Genomic DNA, 22,419 nt, shown 5'->3' with positions numbered 1-22,419 from the left:
GCTGTCTCCTAAGAACACATCTTACTTAACGAGCCTTTCACAGAAAATGTTACTAAAACGTTAGAGTTGTCCCAGGGACATTTGTATGAAACACCAATCTTTTCTTGAGGTCATTGTTAAGCAAGTTATCAATGCCTAACTTATCATATTCAAGGGCTGTTAAAGACTGTTAGGAGAGCTATACCTGTGGATTTAGACAGCTCCAAACCGGAATATCTTTCCTGATAGAAAGATGCCTGGATATAATCCTTCCATGGTCCACCACGTAAGAAATACTATTATCAGTGCTGTTTGTCCCGAGAAAATCAATCCAGATGGTATAGAAGTCATCCTTTTCAACTCGGAACTGGTAGCTTGCGACAGTTTGAGACACTGTGCCATTAGCTCTGATGTACTTCTGGCGATTTATGATCACAACACTGTAGGCAGGGCCTGAAAAATTTCGGACCATGGTAACTAAAGGTACAACACATTGCAACACAAAATCACAATTTTCACATGCAAACTATTCGCATTAGGAAAACAGTACATATAAAGCATCAAGTGCTGATTAACAAATGTTCCATTAATTTTCCCAGATACATTATAAAGGCTTGGAGCACCTTGAACTTGTTAATCATATTCGGAATACCAGCTTTAAGGCTAGAGGCCTGTAGTTTTTGAAATAGGGTAGCTTCAGTCAGTTACACCACTGCGCATGGTCAATCAATTTCGCTTCGAAATACAGTTCTCGAAATGTTGAGCTCAAGAATCAGCAAAGTGGTTTGGCGAAATTCGGATTACTATGGCATGGTAATCTCGTCAGTATTTTAATTTCGCCGCAAAAGAATGGTTTTTTGTATCTCTGGTTCTTAAATCAAAGGACAGCTAAACGCGGACATTGGGAAACCACAATGTCGAAGATTTAATAACGAGGACTCTTCTACAGGATAAAAAAGTACAAACAAGAGAAAAAAGGTCATAACTTATCGAAATTTTTGATGGAAACAGGATCAATCGGCCACAAAATTACAGCACGATAAAAAAGACAAAAGAAGAAAAGTATTGATACAGGGCTGATAAGACAAGCTTCACTGACAGCTCTCTGTAGTTGATTTGAACTTTGAAAGATGAGTCAAGCAAATTAGCATGCAGCATGGCTCCTCTTTGGCTTCTTCAACAGCAATCATTATTACTGAGCTTTGCCCTGGCTATTCATTTTATCATATTTATACACAGAAACCCTATCAGCTACTAAGTTAAAAAAGAAAAAGTATGGTCTTCCTAGGGATCGTGCTTCGGCTATGCATGTGCTACTTGCTTTGAAACTTTATAGTGTTGCTCGCTTTTCCTCTTAAAGCTGGTATTTTATCCCAAATAGATTAATACATAATGCCATACAACATCCAGTGGCCTTTCTCACTGTAGCAGGAATTTTCTGCTATTCGAAAAGACCACCGACTAATTTCGTAATATTCTAGTCGTCACAAGTACACACTTTTTATGAGAACACCTGGCTCTAGTGGTATATTGGTTTTTCTTATTTTGTCGCATAATTTCAGCCATATGTGCTATTTATTTTGTTTCTTACTTTGTAATGGAATTTCCTGTGCATAGTAGTATCCGGACATAACATGTTCTTGAAAAAGTAATTGATGTTCGTTTGCTTATCGCTTTCTTCATTTTTAAAATTTTGCTGTCATTTTATCTCTTGAGTTTTATTGAATTCAAGCCTGCCTTGTTTCTTATGCTGTTCTTATTTCTTGGGCAAATCTCAGCCTGATGTTTCTTATAAGGGTTGTTTTTAAATATAAACGTCTAAACATGATTCTGGTCCCATCTGATCGAGACTTGTTTTTATCATCACTAACTATATCGTCATAACATTGAATACATAGTGTTATCAAAAGAAACTTCAAAATGTATAACATAAAAGAAGTCGGATCCAATCAAAAAACAATACTCAAAGGCGTACCTTTATCGATTGGCTCTAGGATATTAACAGGGCAACCAGGCAACGCAAGGGCCCGCAACTCGCACGTTTGCAACGAAACCATGTGTCTATTCTCTGCTTCACAGCTTAAGGTGACGTCATCAAATGCCACATAACCGCAGTGTCTACGACAGTGATCCCCAACCTTCACACTGAAGCTGAACTGTTCTACTGTAACGCGTTCCAGATTCAAATAGCCCGCGTACCAGATGTATGGGTTCCCAGGCTGCTTGTCAGACATTTTCCAGGCTGGAAAAGAGCAAAGTTTTTAGGGTTGTTATGCATTTCCATGCTCCCTACACAATATGCATTTCTAGGCTTTTGTATTGTAATTGATTGTCATTGTAAATTTTATAAGAATATAAAAAAAGAAAAAAGAGCAAAGGCTGGTGACTGGATGACGACAGAAGCTACAGCATTTATTACAAGATGTCTCTATCCCTTGCACCATAGTCTATGCTTGCACTTAAGGTAATTACTTAAAATGGAAAGAAATGACAATAACATCTTCATGATTGAAACTGTTGGAACATGTCTTCTGAACGTCAACCAAAAATCAACATAACGCTTCCCCACTATTTTAAGCTAAAACTGTATAATTTAAAAACCTAAAGACAAATCCGCCGGGCCGGGCAGCAAGTGTTTCTTAAAAGGTCAAAGCATCTTTATAATTGTAGGACCGGGTTCATCTAAAATCATATTTACATGACCCGGTTCCCCCAAAATCTTCTTAGGCTGGCGCAGGTAACGCTTTTTAGGGTTAACCCTTCACTCCACGAATTTAAGGAAAAACTTTTTGGGAAGATAAGTCTAGATTTCAAGCGTAAGGATATACGCATCAGGGCTTGTTGGCAAGTTACATCTCATGGCGCTTCACAGCATTTGATCACAAATATTATGCATCGAAGTTGCATCATATAAACCAGACTTTCATTCTCACTCTCCTCTTGACAACCTCTTCTCTAGATTTTAATCGTCTTTTGATTCGAGGCTGGCTTATTCCCATAACACGCAAGAATGCTCCTACCATAGACGTTTTAATGCGTTTTGAAAATAACGTTATCGATTGTAATTGCATATGATGCAAAAATTTTCAAGCCAACAGACTTTCGAGCAAATGTTTGTTCGTCCCCCAACATCTAGAGACATGTGTCTGCTTACCTATTTTCCAGATGCCTCCAACTCGGACCAATACCTCAAAATAATTGTAGTAAACACCAGTGTTCCAGTAAAACTTTAAGTTACACTTTTTGCCATTTGCGATCGGAGGACTTCTTAGTTGAGCTAAGGAAAAAAATCAAGTCATTGCAATAAGTATTTGAAATTATTTTGTCTTGCTGTTATTTCATAAACGAAAAGAGAACCTGATGTTTCATAGTAAACAGTGCGACAGATTGATGTCTGGAAAAGGCAGGTAGAGTTTGGTAATTCTTGTCTGAAGAATCTAAACATGGAGGTAAGTAGAGGAAAACCTCGGGTGTCACTTAGCTGGTGTTTCAAACTTTCAAATTTAGCATTGCCAACTTTGCAGTACTGATATGACACTTCATTTGATGGACAAAAGTGACGGCTAGGAACAACTGACGCGTCAGTATCTATAAATAGCTTAATAGGCCATAATATCCAAGATAAAGATGAAAGCAGCCGTTTAAGGACGGTGGCTCGGAGAAAACCAAAACTTCTCTATCCTTGCTTTTGTATTCTATCATCTAAACTTTTCTTTCCTCGAAGTTGACCCGACCAATAATAGAAAAAAGGGCCGCGACACATCGACAGCGAAAAGACTTGTAAACAATAAGTATTTTAAAAAGCTGATGTAAACAATATGTAACTGTGGATTCGAGCTCGTCCGGTGCCTCCGTCTAGCCTGCTATTGAAAGTGGACGGACTGGTTTCCACAAGATCGAAAGCGATTGAATAATTAAAATATATTAAACGTGAGCTGCTGGCTGTATGTAATTATTGCTTCACTTTCAAAACGCAGGAATCATCCCGAACATAAACCAATTAGAAATTTACTGTGAAACCGACATTACTTACCGCGAGACCCGGGATGTAGACCACTCATAACCGGGTAGACGAAGTAGGTTCCCTTTCTATATCCATATGGAGGCTGCATAAACCCAGACACGTTAATTTTTGTTTCAGCAGACCCCCTGCTTCTCTGCCATTTATTAGAACTTGTAAACCCACACATGCTGTCTTCGAAATCACACGACACAACAGTCCTCATTTTGAGGGCATGACACCCTAAAAATCAATATAAAAGATATTACACTTTATTTAGAAGATTATTTGGCAGTACAAAATTTGAAAGTGACTTGAGCTTTTCGTCTGACATTCTTTTAAAGTATAAAACGTCAGAATAAAGGCCTTAAAGATCAAAGAAAACATCTATCTACTTGTGGATCGAAATAGGCCAATCGGAAAAACGAGGGCACATGACCGGTATAGTTGACCCAGTGCCGTGTTCTTATAGAACAATCACCACTGGAATCCAAGAGAGAAAACGAACTCCTTCTGTCTACACATGTCGCTTTTTTAAAGCCAATTCTTATAACTTCAGAATACATATTGCCTATATGACTCAATTTTTACAGCAAAGGGCTCGTTAGCAGGGAAGGTTGAGCTGACATAACGCATCATAGAAAAAAACTAAACTCTCGTGCAGTCATTGTCAGATGGAGTAAATGCAGTTATTGCAAATTAAATGAATGAGATTTTTCGTAACTGATATCAATACCATAAACTGTTTTATAGGAGGCGAGCTTACTGGCATTTACACTCATAACCACTTTCCGACGATCAATCATGCAACGAATTAATTTGCAGGATTGAACATTATTTATGCTAATTCATGCTTATCATTAGTTAGGTCCGATATGCGCAATTATGTTGTTCTAATCTAAAATTTATTAACTTCTACTCAAGTAGCTACCTTCAGTGTTAACTTTTCACAGTTTATGACTACTCCGATCAATAGGAAATTTATTCATTGTTATAAACGGGCATTGACAACATTTACGGAACCAAAATATTCACGATCAGCATTTACAGTTCTGGACCAATGCATAGAAAACACACCAGACCTTTCAGTTGTAGCTTATCAGACATGCAAAATTCATAGACACTGCTCGGCGATAACAGCGATTCAGGGGATCCCTATGACAGCAATTCACAAAGTAGGTCCGTATCAGATTTAGCCTCTCTCGTACGAACTTGGACGGGTAGTTGTGCGTACTTAGAGCTGAGCTCTTTAGAGAGATTAGAACCAAGCGAGGCTCTACACTGAACTTGTTTTGTTAATGAGTTAACCAGCTCAAAAATTTAAAACTTAAAAGGGGATGTCCAAACAACTACAGTAAATGAAGACCTATCTCAAATTCTATCAGGTAAGGATGGATAGAATTGGACAGAAACGATGTTTTATACAAAATATTGTCTGACCATATTGTTTTGCTTTGTAGATGTTGAACAGCTTCTGGTAACAATTTCATAAGGTCAGAGGTAAAGAAAAAAAGACAAAACTGTACTACTTTTGAAAGTACAAAGAGCATTATGCTTTCAAAAGGCAATAAATTGGATGTATTGATGTCTTTGTCCAAACTAATTACTATCTTAACTGGATTTTTTATTGTGTACTTAAGAAAAAAGTTCCATTGCAATTGGAAAGTGGTCTTTAAAACACCTATAAAAGAACAGATTCTTTCTTGCATTAAGTCTTTGGTAAACAAAGTTGACAAATACTGAAACACTTATTAAAATGGCTGCGACTCAGCCAGGCCAAGAGATATAGCAAGAGATGGAGGATGCCACAATAAATTCAATGCCCCTTTCATGTATCTTTAATGTTGTTCTGTCATTCCACAAAATTACATTAGACTGTCATTTGACCACAAAACTTAGACACACATTGCTGAACTGTGAGACTTTGTGAGTTCTCTTGATACCAAGGATCAAACTATATAGCGATATCATAACAAATCACAAAGGATGATGATGAAATGAAGGAATGAAATAACAAGATTTGTTTTTTGCTTTGGAATATTATAGCTGAGGCTTAATTCTCTGAACTTTGAATTATCTTAAGAAGGTGACTATCCTTTATTTTGTCATCTTCTCTTATAACCATGGCAATGCCAGATAGGCAATCATCAAGTACCTTTGTAGAACTAACAAAGACCCTGGTCTACCTGAGAAAACATGGTTACATCATACCTATATAAACTAAATACAGATATTTACATAGAGTCAAATGTTGTTATGGAAAAGGCAGATAGACTTAAAAGTCCAAAATTCTGAGATAAAGGCTGTGAAGAAATATAACCAGCAGCATCATGCCAAGTCAATAAACATGCATTAATCACAAAAATCACTGTTGCAACAAGGAGAGAATCTTCACTCTCTAAACCTGGTGAGATAAATCAACCTTGCCAAAAACAAGCTGCATCACCCCTTCCTCCCCCCCCCCAAAAAATATAAGGTGGGGTGATGACAATACTTGAAATGTCAGCATTTTAGGGTGACATGGAAATGTGGGAAGAAATTTTGCATTAAAAGAATTTTCATCCAACAGGCTATCCAACAGAATTTTCGTCTAATCAGCTGTGCAGCACTATGAGTTTCTAGCCTTCAGCACGGCATCCAAAAAGAAAACTGCTGTTGCCATAAAACTGATATTTGCTGTCTTACAATGTTTCTGATACTCACTGAAACTCAAGTGTTGTTTGCAAATACTATTATCAAGACTAGACTAAAATGCTGAATATTGAAAAAGAAAAATAAAATAGGTTCTATCATAAAATAAAAAATAACCTATCAATATCTGACAAATGAACAGCAAGTATTGTTGTCAACACTATACAGAGATATTTAAGCAGAGTATGAACTAAACACATGTTTTTGAAAAGCAAAGATTCTAAGCAATAAATCTTACCTGTTAGTTTCTTCAGCTTAGACCCAATACCGCATTTGCTGGAGCAGTTATTCCAAGAAGATGTCTGCCAAACCAGACCTGTATTTTCCGCATCTCGACAAATTCCTTGCCCATCTGCAATCTGAGTGTTCTTTTTACACAAATGAGCAAAAATTTTGATACGAAACAACACTTTCTCAAGTTTTTCTGTGTGTGTTCCATTTCCCCATGCATCTGAGACAAAAATAGCTCTTCCATTTCTGTCAGTTTCACTGCTTGCAACCCAGATTCTTACTCTAGACTTATCATACGCAAACAATATACCACCATATAGGTCACCATCAGACTGGGTAGACTGTACAGACCCAAGGGCTTCATATATGAACCCATTAGTCTCAATACCTGGTTTCTTAACATGAACTTGCACCAGCAGTGTATCTACACCTAGGTTGTGATGTATTTCACGAAATGATTTTTGATGAGCATTGGCAAGTATATTTCTCCATCCTGTCTGGAATGCTGGCAAAGGAAACGAATTTATCCAAGCTCTAATTTCTACTTGACAAACATCTGCATTTACGTCATCTGCATGTCTTCCATTCCCCCATCCCCCTGTTATTTTTATACACCCAGTTTTGAGGTTTTCACCATTGTTTGGAAGCCACAACCTCACAAATGTTTCATTATATGAATAAATAACTCCTCCGTATTCAGTGCTACCTTTCGGGGTTTGTGATGCTCCCACAGCAGGAAAATGAAAAAGATAGCGTTTATCAAAACTATTCAACTTTCTTGCAAACACTCGTACACTTATGAAGTCTGGAATTTGCTTTAATTTATGTGGAACTTCATAAAACAGCTTTGAGCCATCAACTTGTATTTCAGTTTGGAAATTTGGAGTTGGTAAATTCTTCCACACCTCTACTGTGACATCAGCAATTCGAGAACTCTGTGTGTATTTTTCACCACCCCATCCATCTTCTACATAGATCAGTTTTCCGTTTCTGTTTCCAGAATATTTTGTTGGTGCCCAAATATACACATACTTTCCGTTATAAGCAAATATTAAACCCCCATAGTTCCCAGCTTTTCCAGGGTTCTGACAAGCACCAGCTCCTTCAAAACGAAAACCTGCACTGTCACCATCCTGTGTTGATGCAAATACTCTGACTAAATCTGGCGTAGATTTGAAATATGCAGGAAGGCTTATCCGTCTGAAGGACAGTTTCTTGCTTTGCGCTGGAAACTCTCTAATTGTTGTCCTGAAATCTGGAGCAGGAAAATCCCCCAGCCTGACTCCTTGATACAAAGAAACAAGTTGATCGAACTTCAGAATAACAAAAATAATAATCCACTTCATTTTCAGCAAATGACAAGGTTCAACTTTTGTTTACCAGTCTCCAGTTCACTAAGGGTTATAAAATGCTATCTAACATATGTTCGTTTTCCTTGGATTCGGGCGTCATATTTTGGTTTTATCAGTTTCAAACTGTACCTAGTCTGTCGATCAACTTTTTAATCTGCTAAATCATGACTTTACTCCGGTCATCTTATGTAATTCCGGCAGACTTTTGACAGGAGCCGTCATCTTCCTATATCAGCTACCGAAGGCCAGTGGGTCTAATTAGGAATAACACGGAACGATGGCCTAACTTTCTCTGCGACAAAAACATTCTTTGCAATAAATATCATCGATTTACATTTTCCTGAAATCATTTAGAAGCGGTTTGGAAATCACCACGAATTGACCTGCCAGTTGTTCGTGTCAGTATCTGTGTGAGTAATCCCTTTCTGAATCTCATTTTGTTTTGTCCAAAATCGAATTAAACCATGCTTCAATGGGTTTGAATTTTGCGGTCTCTTTTCTAGCACACTCTCCGACGCAGCGTCGAAATGCCGCAAGTCCCCCCTTGTCTGTCGTTGGAACTTTAATTTGTAATATAATTATTTTACATCGATTCTTTAAAAAAAAATTATCTTCAATATATAAAATTTAAGCTGTACAAGAAAACTACTGAAAATCGATGGATACATAATCAATAAAAATAAAACAAAGAAATTAACAGTTTTTTTCTTATGTTGTTCAGGCATTGCAGTTGCATGATCCCATTGAGTTCAGGCCTTTTAAAGTAGAAAATTTTTCCGCCGATTTCAGCTTTTTCTCTGGTAAGCAGTTCCAAATCTGCGGTCCTAAAAATTTAAGGCTGTTTGGCCGAATGTAACCTGGTTTGGCCAATGATAAGTAAGATTATTGGGATTTCGCTATGGATTTAGACAATATAAGGTTTTAAGATTTTTAAAAAAATTGATCCAGGTCGGGCAACATGTATCATACTTCGTTGCGATTTCAGTAGAACACCATCATACAAACTGACATGATCATTATAAAGAAATCTAAGTGCTTGTTCTTGCATCTTTCAATTTTATGCAGGGGTTTTGCTGAACAAAAATGCCAAACTTAGAGACATTATTTCAAATTTGAATAAACAAAAGTCTAAAAAGGGCTTTCTTTCTTTGAAGCCAAGCATATTTAAGATCGAATCCTTTTTAGAACATTAAGTTGAGCCGCAGTCATTTACAAAGCTCTAAAAAGTTGTATTTAATAACTAAAAAATATCATTTTTATAGAAATATAAAAAAATAGGGCCTAGCACCGAGTCTCGTGGGACTTCAGATAAGATTGTTTGAAAGGAGCTGTATGTGTTGTCTTCTCTCGCAAAGTTTGTAATGAAGGTAAACCCCGATACCTGCGAACAAAAAGGTAAACAGAAAAAGAATAACGTAATTTTATTCTGTGCCAATGCCAACGTCTTGAGGAGTGTACAGCAACAACAACGAGTTACGAGTATGGTAAGTCGTCGATATCATCATGTGACCCTTTGGGCGGACATGAACAATCAAGAGAGGTACCATGTTTTGCTACATGTCATATATTTAGGTGCGCGTTTCCTGACCATAGGTGACCTGTGATTCGTTGATGCAGTCAAAAAAACTCCTTGACGTGTATGACACGATATTGATCAGATTATCCAAACCGGATTCTTCATCTTCGCCACCCTGTACGTCACGGGAATCATATCAGTGTCGGAAATCTTCAATAATTTGGTACAGAATCTATTTGATAAAATGTCAGCATTCACGAAGTGGGTTACAGCTGATGGGTCTAGTGGACACAAAGCCGAAGCTGGGAGGTACCATTTGTATTTTTCATGGGCTTGCCCTTTCGCTCATCGGGCAATGATCGCAAGGAAGCTGAAAGGTTTGGAAGATGTCATATCAGCTTCAACAACGGATCCGGCAAAAGATGAGAGGGGATGGGCTTTTCTCAAGAACAAGGATCCAGTCAACAACTGCTCTTTTCTTAAGGAGATTTACCAATTAGCTGTTCCAAACTTTGATGGTCGAGTTTCGGTTCCCGTTTTATGGGACAAGAAGGAGAAAACGATAGTTAACAATGAATCAGCAGAGATTTTGCGAATGTTAAACAAAGAATTCAACATGTTCTGCAAAACGAAAGAGCAGGCAGAGTTGGATCTCTACCCAGATAGCCTTAAATCTAAAATCGATGAAGTCAATGAATGGGTTGCACCGTAAGATAACTTTGCTTTTTTATGCAAGTCTTCACCTTTGCCCTCTGCAAATTCTTGGAATTGAGTCAATTTTTTATCTGCAAATAAGCCAGAAACGGGTCATAGATTTTAAGTTTTCATGATGAAATTAGTCTATTTTCAGTTAATTTTATGTTTCAAGTTTCATGTTTATTTTAGACAGTCAGGCTGCGAATAACGCGGTTTCAAAATTAAGCTTTTCCTGACCTGAATATTTCACTTGAATTTGCTGCAGCGAATTCCAGTCAAATCGTTTGAAAAGTCTAAATATTTAAAACGCAGAAACCTGCGACCTGACCATCAAAACAACATGCAATTTGCACTAATTTCATCATGCCAATTTCAAATCTGAGGTGCTTTTTTGAAAAAGCTCAGTAGATACTGAGATGAAAAATCGATGACGTCAACAGGCAGCCAAGAATAGGGAAGTAATGGTATTTGCACTCTCAAGACTCCAAACGAAACAAAATAGCACATTGGGAAAAATCAAAGGCCCTCCTTGCACTCTGTAGCTAGGCTGCAAAGGCGATTTAAACTCTAGATTCAAGAAAGATTTTTCACTAAGGATGTGACCTGGATGGCAATGGTCTTCAAATAATTTTGTTCACACGATCAAGGCCTTTAGGACATTTTCAAAAATGTGGGGTAGAATGAATTAAAATGTGTTTCTAGGTATCCATGTTACCTTCGCAACTATATCCACCACCTGGCTGCTTTTTAAAAAAACTGAACAAAAGTGCCTTACTCCCAGTCAGACCAGTCTGCCAGGTACTGTTAGATGCACACATAAGGTCAGTGGAATGCTGCATGACAAACTTTGGGATTGCACACCAAATTTACTTTAGCATTATAAAAAAACATCTTTTTGCATGCCATTCTAGTTAAAGGAGGCTTGCACATGCATATTGTGGCTTTAATGACTAAACACGTGAGAACTGCCATATTCTGAAGACTGGTAATCAGTGGTGCATTGGATTTTTATGGGGCTGGAGATGAAATTTTTGATATACAGCTATATTTCTGAAGAATTTGATTCTTTATGGGGGCCAGTCAAACTATTTATATTTTGTTTTTCCAGTTTAATTAATGGTGGTGTGTACCGTGTTGGTTTTGCAACAACACAAGAAGCATACGATGCGAGTGTAAACAAACTGTTTGAAGGGCTTGACAAGGTAAGTGCAATGTGAAGAAATAGCTAATTGCAGATATAACTTAGGAACCCATTTTAGTGCTTTCTAAATTTTGTCACCAAGTTTACCTGGCTAGGAATCTTTTAATAAGCCTTTTAGGGAAGCCCATAGAAATCTACTCAATAGAGCCACAAATGTAAAAAGTTTTAAACTAGCGTAAAAGCTTTACCAAGCCCCTTTCTTTGAGCCCTCTCTCTATTAAGCCCCCCTGATCAAACAAAAATTTGAAATAAGCCCCCTCTCTATTAAGCCCCCTCTTTACCCAGGATGCCAAGCAAATGTTCGAGTATCTATGTATAACTTACATGTTTTTATTATTATATGCTTCCAATTACTAATTTAATATGATTAAGGCTTTCTTCTTAAGTTGTTCTTTTCTAACTGTGTTCCCAATGGACACATTGCTGTGAATGTATCTGGAACTACACAAGTAGAAAGGCCAGAGTATTTTGACCAAAACCTGGTAGGTGGCAATAAGCAAAGTTACCTCAGTTTTGTTACCTCTATTAACAGGCAGAAGCAATACTTGCTAAAAGCAGATACCTTACTGGTAACACCCTAACAGATGCAGATGTGCGGTTATTTGCAACATTGGTCAGATTTGATACAATTTATCATGGCTTATTTAAGGTTAGTGTTAGTGAGTTTTAACTTGTTGTGACTAATTTCAAAGCTTTTTCGATTTTTATGTTTAAAGTATATTTTTTGTAGGGAACAAATGCAAATGGTATACAGAGGACTCTAATTGAGGAATTTTAGCCTGTAAATGTTCAAATAACAGCTTTGTAAAAGAATATTGATACTGTTTGCAAAAGAACGGCTGCAAAATATTACATTCCTCTAAATAAAAACCTCTTTCTTGTGCTTTCCTCCTTGCTAGTGTGTGGTCATCAATGACTATCATCTTGATCAATCTTAAATTGCATGTTTCAATTCAATACAAATTAAATGTATTTTTTACAGTGCAACAAGAAAAGAATAATGGACTACCCAAATTTATGGGACTATGCACGAGACATTTACCAACATGATGGTATTGGCAAATCCACAGTAGATATGGAATATTCTAAAATTTCGTATATGGTAAGTATTTTTTTCAATGCTATATTGTGTCTTACATTTAGAAATACATGTTGAGTTTAAGAGCTTTGAATTTTTGCAAAATTTAAATCTGAGTAAATTATAAACAACATCAAATGTGATTTTTAATTTTGTTTTTCAGAAAGGTATGCTGCATATAAATCCACATGGAATTGTTTCAGCTGGTCCACATGTTGATTTTGACATTCCACATGACAGAAAGAAAACTTTCCCTGGATAGAGGGAATATTGCTTCACAAGCTGCGCAACAACAGATGCCATAAAAAGTGCTTTTAAAATTCTCTAGCAGACTATAATGCTTAACGTACACATTACTACAATTTTTATGCAGAAATTTTTAACACCACATATGCAGAAACGCTTTAATTATTTTTAATAAGTAAGAAATATATAATTTGCAAAGTCTGACCTAAATGGTACTGAAAATCAATGGTATTTAAAAATTTTGAAGTCAGAGTCAGAGCTGAAGAAAAAAAATTCTTTTTAAATTCCTGTCTTTTTCTTGACTTTAATTTCTCAAGTAAAGCACCATGGAAAGGTCATTTTAACAAAGCAAAAATCCAATGAAACAAAAATACCAATTAAAGGAATGTTGTTTGGAGAAAAATATGATGGGTTACCTTTGGCAGAATATAGTTATAAAACTTGCATGTGATTGGGTTTTCCTTTTCAGCAAATAAACTTATATATCTTAAGAATTTTTTATAGCTAAATAACATTTGGATATTTGCTTAAAGGAGCTATTTTTGTTATCAAGCTAATTACTGCTGAGTTTTCAACCACTTTTTTGCCAATTTTCAGAAGCACCAGATATAATAAACTTCCATATGCAAGTAGTTAACTCATTTTTTTACAATTTGTGATGAAAATTAAACACAACAAAACAAACAAGACAGAAAGAAAAATTCAAGTTAAAAACTATTAAATATAACTAATTTACTAATACAATTGCTCTAACAATTACTGTTGGGACAGTCTAGCTTTCCATAATGGCCATATTTAATAGCTGGAAAAACTGGGACATGGTTTATTATGCATTAACATAAAAGGCTGGTTAAAACAATTATGGCTGTTTATTTAGATGCTTTTCTTTTTCAATGTTACAACTGGAAGTTGTCAAAAAACATAGCTTTCCTTTATTTCCCTGAGTGTCGTTCGCTTAACCTCCTCCTTGCTTCTAGAAAGCCCCATAACCTAGAAAACTCCATGGCCTAGAAAACCCCATGACCTCAAGTTTGGTGTTGATGGTAATCGAATAAAGCTTGTGTTATGCATTTTTATGTTCAGGGAAGCCACCATATTTGCAACAAGCTACAGCATGCTCTTTGAAACTGTCCTACCCAGAAGTAGCTTACAATTTCTTATATATTAAATAAATACCAAAATGCTTTTTAAACTTTTCAAATTTCCTCATAACAAAGAACTTCTTTCTTGGTCAAAAATGGGTCTTTTTTTATTTTGAATATTTCTTAGAATGTGGCCAGTTTTCATGAAACTTCAGAAACCTGGCCTGCCAATGGGAGGGGTATCAATTGAACATTAGGGGTTTCTGCCTCCCATGAGAACCTTTATATGTATGAACAATTTACTGATTGAATGGCTGTTGTAATTTTTCTATCATTTAAATGTACATTGTTGAAGTATTTGTAAATACATCTTTCATACTGCTAACCTTTCATAAAATTTAAATAGCTAATAAATGAACTTGTATATATGATGCAGGACAGCAGCAATATACACAGCACCCTTTACATTGGTTCAACAGAAAGTAAAGAAGCTATAAGATATGATAGCTGTAATATAATTCTATGTGAGCTGAACTTTTTATAACATTTGTAAATTCTGCAAAAGTCTCACAGAAAGAAAGCAAACTGGTACCTCTTTGTAGGCTTCGAAAATGAATAAGACAATTTTGAAAATACTTCCTGCAATCTCTTCGATTAATTGTCTTAGCAGTTACCAAGGAAACCATAAGAGCCATTATTTTTCTTTGAATCTGGTGAAAGATGAAATAACTCAAAACAAGGCAGTTTCTTACCGTACACAGTATCAAAGGGGTCAGGTAATCACTTAGAAAATGTGATGAATGCAGTTGACTGCTCTGGCAACCAGATAATTGTTCCTTTGTTTCAAAAAGATTTATAAACTGGAATTTGGGTCATAAGGAAGAAAGTGGTTTGTTTGCCAAAAAGGGCAAGACTGGTGATGCTAAAAATAAAATTGGAAATGTCTTGATCAGAGGTTCTTGGATGTGCAGATCAGAGCAATGGTGAAGGTAAGGGATCTTATTGAAGAATTGAATCTTTTCAACACAGAAAAAATAAGTTCAGGCCTATAAAATCTAGCATGTTGAGATCCAAGGAAAAGAGAGGCAGATTCAGATAGCTATGCAGATCTATTCAAACACAGTGATGACACAGTGCCAGTTATTAAGTTAATCGTCTGCGGCATACTAGTGAGTTGAGTTGGCTATGATTTTCTCCACCTGCCTGGTTTCCGTATAGCTTTTATGCATTGGCGATGACCTAGGAACTAGAATCATTGGCGATGGCCTCCTAGTATATCAAAATTGCAACTGCAGTCAACATGTTCCCTTGCTAAACACAATGAACACTTCTTTTAACTTAATGTTAGAGGAGAAACATTGCTCAAAACGAAACTATAGATTACCACCAACACCAGGTAATCTATCCTTTGTACTGGCAAATTCTACATATTGATTGATTAAATGAGCCTGCACCACCGGGAAAACTTTCTCATCTTTGTATTCCCTAACGCCTGGTTTTCACTAGAGTCGTAAGAATCATATGGACCATAAGAAACATAATTTTTAAGTCTGTGTCACTTACGTTTCTTAAAATCCAAATGAAAACGCATTAGGTCATAAGTATCGCAAGAATCGTGAAATTTTATGCTATTTGAATTTGGCCGCTTATTTACACCCCCATTCTCTGCAAGGACTCTAAATGGCTGCTACGAATCTACATTTGTTTCTGGCAGTGTATATTCTAATCAAAAGATGAAGGCGTCACAGGAATGCGAGCAAATAAAATACGAAGAAAGAAAGGGTTTTGGATTCTGAGCAAGGAGATCTGCGCAAGGTGTTTTTGCAAACTGGCAGTCTTTTGAAGACTTGTCAAGCAAGCAGCTGGACTGCGATGGATGATCTTGCCGCGCGATATAGATCCAAACATTTCGCAATATAAGGGCAACGAGAAAAGGAGCAATGCTTGCTCTGTTCTACCGGAAATCAGGGAATTTAGTTACATAATTTCGCAAAACAAAGGAACAGACAGTCGTAAGGATTGTAAGGATGAAAATTTTTTTTATTTTTACGATCCTTATGTCACTCATTTTAAGAGATAATATCAAGTGATAATCATTTTTCGATTATGATTCTTAGTGTTTTCACTTGATCGTGAGCGTCATAAAATCTAAAAATTACGTTTCTTACGATCCTTACGACCCCAAACCGGATAGTTTTTCTCAGTCACCAGTTTCATCACTAATGTTATTCTGTTGCCGCGCCATCTTTTGAACAGACAAGCCTCGAGTAACAAGTTGACATAACAGAAAAAAGTTGAACTAGATTCAACTTTTTGCAGGGATCCACCGACATTAAAATTTCTTTCATCAGTGACCTGTCAGCAATGCACCAATGGAAACACCGACACACAAAAGTAATATGGAAGACAGGCTTAAATGGAATTGGTATTTACCAGAAGGCTGTGTGTGTGATTGACCCCATTACACACTGGGAGAAATCTTGTAGACAAAAGCATGATGACGATAACGAAAAGGAGTAAATAAGAAAGGAAAATAAACCTCTGCTTCATAAAAACTAAAAAACTTACAATCCGATATATTCTTTTACAGTAAAGAGCATGATGATAAGGAAGAAGAAAAGGACAAAAGAGGAGAAAAAAAGGCAAAAAAAAAGGAAATGAAGAATACAAAGAAGAATACAGCTAAAAAGAAGGAAACCAAGAAGAAGACAAAGAAGAGAAAGAAGGCAATGAGGATAATGAAGGAGAAGAAGACAATGAAAAAGAAAAAAAAAGAAGAAAACGATGAAAAATAATCAAAATATACCAGATTGAACTTACATTTACACAGTTAAGATGTACCATCTTCACTCTTGAGAAGCAAAGCACCTTTCCAGATCATAAGTAGCTAAGTTTCTTGTGCTGAGAATTGTGCCGACAGGCATGTCAAATACTTCCCCAGTTTCATTTTCATCACTACCAATACGATCAAAGAGGATAATCTTGATTGGTGGCCCATTATCCTAGAAAACAAAAACGAAAGCTGAAGTAATTATAAGAAGCAAAATGCATCTATGAACAAGATGCATCTATGTGCAAGATGTAGACATGGTTTTTAATTCAAAACTTTGGGAGGATGATGTTTACGTGTCCTATTGTGCAAAGATCTTCATTTCGCTAAAACATGTTCCATTTGTATTTGTTATTTCCATTTGTTCCAAAGGTGGTTTTTAGGACACTGATACGCTCTATTTGTTGAGCAATGTCCTTGTTCTTCTTCCAGATTTGACCACACCTTGTTTTGGAGTGCCAGTTCAAAGGGGATTGTGGTTGCTATTAAGAGGATTTACGATAGATTTCGAGATTACCACAGGGGCAATAAACTGGAAAAACGAGATCAAAATACTCTAACAAAATTAACATTGGATACACTAGCTATTTTGCTCAAGGAGGGGGGTGCTCCAACCCCATTTGCGACGCAGTTGGGGGACCATCCTTTGTTTGCTGACAAAGCACCCCTAGATGGTAAAAATCCTAGTTTTTACAATGACAACTTACCGTAAATTATCATTTAAGTCCTCCTACCACCCCTCTATTATTAGATCCCCCTTTTCAAAAGAAAAAACTTTATAAGCCCCCCTCTCAATTTAGCCCCTTCCCCCTAAATTTCACAGATGCCAAAATAAGTAAACTTGACAAAAACGGAGATTTTCATTAATTCACTGGTCTTTCAATACTTCTCATCAAATCAAAATTCAAAGCATGTGTCTCCCAATCTCGACAGAAGTCTCCAAAGACAAGTATTTAATGTGCATTATGCACGGACCAAAATTACAGGCCGTTGGTTCTCAGAGGGATGAAGTCGACCTTTTCTAATACTATTGATGTAAAGGCCTGATTTCATTTTTTTTATTTCACAAATAGCAAAAATTAGTCTACCACTGAAAATGGTTATAAGCCCTGGACAACATTAAGCCCTCCGGGGGGGGGGGGGGGCTTAAAAGAGAGTTCACGGTATATAACATTGAAAATAATAAGGTTAAAGAAATATAAAGATATGAGCATGGGGAAGTGCTCCATGAAATAAAGATTCACTGCACTCAATACGGGACATTTCCTTTTAGTGGGGATTTAAATACAGAGCAACTAGACATATGAATGCTACAAGTATGCTTTAGTGTAGAAGCGGATGGTGTTATGTTAAGAACAACTGACATGAAACAGTTCTAGCATGAAAACTTTGATTCCATCCTGTTCTACACACACGTGTGTACAGATTGTCTGTACGGCATCAAACACTATATATCCAACCCAACTGTATAGCTGAATGAAATAAACTGGATCCTCAAAACCGGTCGGTCTAATTAAGCCTATTTCAAAATTTTTAGTCACTAAGTCCCAATATTAGGACGTAAACTAAATTTAAATGTGTTTAGTTCTGTAAAACGTGTTTAAGTCAATAGGTAATTAATTTTATTTCAGTCATTCTTTGTGGCATGGCCCCGAGGTAGTCAATATTGCTTGCTCCCCGGGGTATTATCTTTGTAGTGTAGTAGAGTAGCTAAAGTAATTTATATATGTATCTTGTGAGTGTAAGGTTTTATTGAATATATAAAAAAACACTATATAACCAACTGGTGTATAGACATATTCACTGTATCTTACCAGAATGCAAGCAATTAATCTCTTGTCAGCCACAATCTCATACACTGCTTTCAGAGTGCTGATGGGCCACTGCGTCCCTCTGAAAAATTCATCAAACCTGTCCAAGTCTTCTGGTGGGAAGATTCCAGCAAGTTCACAACAAATGGCTTGGGAAGGCAAATCCATTAGATCATCAGGTATCCTTTTTAGTCTGTAAAATGTTGAAAAAACTAGCAGCTTATTGTTAAGTGAAAGAGCTTCAAGTATAAATTTTAATTTTTTTACTAAGAAACATTTCATTTGATCCATTCTTAAGGAAACTGGAAACGAAATCAGACATTTTCTACATCTAGAACTTTTATGCTATCAAACCAGTCAAATCATGTCCGAAACATGACTGATTCAAAACAGCATGGTATCCAAAAACTTTTAGAATTTCGAGAGAAAAATGTTGTGAGGGAAAAAGCCAGCTTTTTTATAGCATTTATAATTCTCCCTTGTCTACTGTCTCATGACTGCATAAATTTGACTGGGTCTTTGCAGAATGAGTTATTCTTTGGCTTTTGAAATAATTCTTTGACAACAACCAAACAAAAATTAATACAATACAATCACGGAAATGGTACAGAATAACTTCAGCTTAAGAACGCTTTTGCTGTTAAGGATTTTCTAGAACCTTTTTGTTAAAAACAATTTGCTTTGATAACCATTTCACCAAAAGAGGCCAAAACAAATAGCGAATACTGAAGGCCATAGTTGTACCTTGCAACAGGAACAACTTCGCTTGTCCCATAATCGACGAACAGTACCTCTGCACCAATTATTTCCCCACCCGGATTGTCATCTTTTGTTTTCACTGACTCGATCTTTACTCTGTACCATTGATCATCCTTTGAATATTTGCCGCAACAAGCCATTCCTACATTCAATTATTTCGTCATCATGCATGCAAATAGAAAAATTTTAATTCTAATCAATAAGAAATTAATAAGGTTTACACTAGGTGAGCAAAAGTATTGCACCACTTTGACGAATGAAAAATGGCGTCGGCGTTGTGAAAAGCATGCTCTTCGAACTTCAAACCACTTTTGTAAAGCGATGACTAAAACTCAATCAAACAAAACTTCAAACCATTGGCAACACGTTTTATTTCAATTTTGAGAAAAATGTATTTTTAAAATATCAAAAAAGTAAATTTCTTATTGGACAGTCTCGAAGCTTTGAAACTTGTTAAATTCAATCAAAAACTTTTGCAGCAGGTTACTTTTAAACGCCACATGATAAATTCAAATAAACTTGGCAAGATCCGACATAGGCGTTTGTGATCCCAGAAGATTATGGTTGGCTTTGAATTCAGCAAAAAGTGACAATTTTACAGCCAGTTTTTAGTGACGACTTTTCAGGCACTTGCGTGTCACTGTTTTCGACTGTTTATTGCAAAAACATTTTGTATTTTTATACAAAGCAGAGATGAAATGCCGTTTTGAGCAATTTACAGTATTATTTGTTCCCTAAACAACATTGTAATTGGCTGAAAAAAATGGTGTTAGGGACTACTTACATGTTTTATCGATTTAAATCTGTTGCAGCATGTTACGAAATGGTATAAAAAATTAGGCCCTTTGCAGTACGAAGAACGTACGACCAAGACTTTTGACAAATAATTTAACAGCAGTAACGAAAATTAACAGTTTCGGGCACCCAAGCAGAAAGTAAGTATCTACGAGTTTGCTTTGATGAAATCTTACTGGTTTGTGCAAATAATCCTTTCTATTGCAAATTTTGCAAATATTGCAAAAAACAAAGAATATTTTTGAATTTTTCATTTTCATTACTATACCTTGATAATTTTTCCATTTTTTGCCACCCTAACAGTCATCTTAAAACTTTTATTTCACTTGCTAGAGCTATTTGAATTTTGGTTTGCTATAAAAAGTTTGCGGTGGTGCTGCCACTTAGTGGTTTAAGGTTAAATCTTTTGACAAAGAAACTAGTAAGTATTAATAAATAAGTTTGGAAATATATTAAAGAATCATCCACGAAGAGATACTTAATAACGAATTTGCGAACAGTTCAAAGATTTTTAAAACATTGCTAAATTGATAGTTCTCTTCATCTTCCACTGTCTCGCGTAGAATGTCTTGGACCGGACAATTGTAAAGTAGATTTGATTGTCTTTCTTTTCCTGCATTTAGCTCTACTTCTAGGATTTTTTGAAATGCAAGAAAGATTATTTGATTCTGTTTTACATAATCTTATGTATCAAGTATGAAAGTCTTATACCTTAGTCCCTTCAAATTTAGCCTAGCTTCAATTTTGGCTCCCTTTAATTTTCGCCCCTTTAATTTTCGCCCCCTTTTGTGCACAAGTTCGCTCCCTTTAATTTTAGCCCCCAAACCCTTTAAATTTCAAAGCTTTGACCTAATCAGTTTCCAAGCAATGAACGTTCATGCGGCATGGACTATACTCGGGCCTCTGAAAAAATTTTTTTGCTTGGAAGCTTTTTGCTGAAAAATCGCTTTTGCCATTTTTTCTTGAATTATGGAGGCGCTTTAGAAGGTCGTGTACGAGACAACAAGTATAGAAGATCGCCAATTCCTAAAGGTGGACTCGAAATACCGATTGTACTAATCGCTAATAAGGATAAGGCGCAAAGTTCTGTCTTCAATCGAATGCAAGAATATCTGCAAGACTACTATATTGAGCCAGAGAAGATGATAGTATCTTCTGACCAAACTGAAGCCGAGGAGAGATTGGCCGCTGATGATTTGGACGAATATGGCCCTGAGGAGGAGAACACTTTGAAAATGGAAGAACAAAATCACCCTAGCAGACATTGGAGAGGACAATATTATCGTTATCGAAGATTAATGGATTTTATTTTGAACTACAGTAAGGCCCCTTAAAAAGACATAAGTTTATCATCTTTGTCAAAATTCTTAGAATTAAGAAATCTTTTTTATGACCTTCAGTATGGATATTTTTCCAGAAAGTCACTAAATGAGAACTGTAACAATGAAAGCAATCAACGCAGGATGAAATTTTGACGCGCGCAAAGATGATAACTTGAAGTTTTCTTGAAGGGCCTAAAAACTAATGCTCTTTTATAGAAAATAGATTTTTTAAGTTCCATTTAATTTTCGCTCCCCCCTATATTTCGCTTCATCAAATATTTCCATAATTCACTCCCTTTAATTCTCGCCCCCCTCGGGGGCGAAAATTAAAGGCAGGCAAAATTTGAAGGGATTAAGGTATAGATAAACAAGCTTCTGTCTGATTCTCATTAAGCAAAACAGAATAAAAAAATTTTACCCGGTCTTATGGAGTCCAGCGCTGAGTTGTCATCAAAAAAACCATCTGAATTCATAAGGACAGACTGCCTGTGGAGCTGATCTATTTGCTCCTTCGCAATATCTTCTGTATCATCAGCATCGTTTGAATATGATTCTTCATCCTCAGAGGGAGGCAGCCTCTGAATGAAAACAATATTTGGTGCTTCTACTTGCGTCACTGTCACATCAAAATGTACCCCAATCTCTGGCAGCGTGGGTTGGACAAAATCGTCGTCAAGGGAAAGAGCAGCCAGACAATCGATCCTAGAGTCATCAATTTATCATTAGGAAAAATATGTAATATTAAGACCTAAGCCTGTAGGTACCCAGAACCTTATATTTACTGTGAACCTTATATACGAAGTCGCCACTATTTAGAGAATTAAGCGACC

The 22,419-nt window shown here is 36.4% G+C and overlaps 3 protein-coding genes across 3 annotated transcripts in view; 1 reads left to right on the top strand and 2 right to left on the bottom strand.

Annotated features, from left to right (window-relative positions):
• The window catches only part of LOC135685354 (uncharacterized), a 33,602-nt gene extending 24,853 nt beyond the window's left edge, over positions 1-8,749 (bottom strand). The window contains exons 1-5 of the mRNA XM_065201270.2: positions 6,909-8,749; positions 4,013-4,222; positions 3,134-3,256; positions 1,955-2,221; positions 185-432 (exon numbers count right to left, since the gene is read on the bottom strand). Of these exons, the coding sequence (XP_065057342.2) occupies positions 185-432; positions 1,955-2,221; positions 3,134-3,256; positions 4,013-4,222; positions 6,909-8,247 (2,187 nt within the window). The 5' untranslated portion in view covers positions 8,248-8,749. The remainder of the gene's footprint in view (positions 1-184; positions 433-1,954; positions 2,222-3,133; positions 3,257-4,012; positions 4,223-6,908) is intronic.
• Positions 8,750-9,914: 1,165 nt separating this feature from the next.
• LOC135685363 (uncharacterized) lies at positions 9,915-13,274 on the top strand. Its single transcript, XM_065201278.2, has 5 exons — positions 9,915-10,477; positions 11,574-11,667; positions 12,199-12,315; positions 12,649-12,768; positions 12,908-13,274. Exons 1-5 carry the CDS (start codon positions 10,014-10,016, stop codon positions 13,004-13,006), a joined length of 894 nt encoding a protein of 297 aa, XP_065057350.1. The 5' UTR covers positions 9,915-10,013; the 3' UTR covers positions 13,007-13,274.
• A 340-nt stretch (positions 13,275-13,614) lies between these two features.
• Positions 13,615-22,419, bottom strand: part of LOC135685355 (tudor domain-containing protein 1) — a 29,712-nt gene continuing 20,907 nt past the window's right edge. Inside the window, exons 32-36 of the mRNA XM_065201271.2 lie at positions 22,008-22,291; positions 19,458-19,614; positions 18,717-18,906; positions 16,893-17,074; positions 13,615-14,782 (exon numbers count right to left, since the gene is read on the bottom strand). Coding sequence (XP_065057343.2) covers positions 16,919-17,074; positions 18,717-18,906; positions 19,458-19,614; positions 22,008-22,291 — 787 coding nt within the window. The 3' untranslated portion in view covers positions 13,615-14,782; positions 16,893-16,918. The remainder of the gene's footprint in view (positions 14,783-16,892; positions 17,075-18,716; positions 18,907-19,457; positions 19,615-22,007; positions 22,292-22,419) is intronic.

The sequence above is a fragment of the Rhopilema esculentum genome, chromosome 15 (assembly GCF_057945365.1).
Source record: "Rhopilema esculentum isolate cy_ngs chromosome 15, ASM5794536v1, whole genome shotgun sequence".
Taxonomy (NCBI): Eukaryota; Metazoa; Cnidaria; class Scyphozoa; order Rhizostomeae; family Rhizostomatidae; genus Rhopilema; species Rhopilema esculentum.
This window is presented reverse-complemented; position numbering and strand designations above follow the sequence as displayed.

What these genes read in the sequence shown, in the direction of transcription:
- LOC135685363 (XM_065201278.2), top strand. Translation starts at nt 10,014, where the DNA reads ATGTCAGCATTCACGAAGTGGGTTACAGCTGATGGGTCTAGTGGACAC. An exon ending in TGTTTGAAGGGCTTGACAAG is followed by an intron (nt 11,668 to 12,198) that starts GTAAGTGCAATG and finishes CTCTATTAACAG; the next exon opens with GCAGAAGCAATACTTGCTAA. An exon ending in ATTCTAAAATTTCGTATATG is followed by an intron (nt 12,769 to 12,907) that starts GTAAGTATTTTT and finishes TTTGTTTTTCAG; the next exon opens with AAAGGTATGCTGCATATAAA.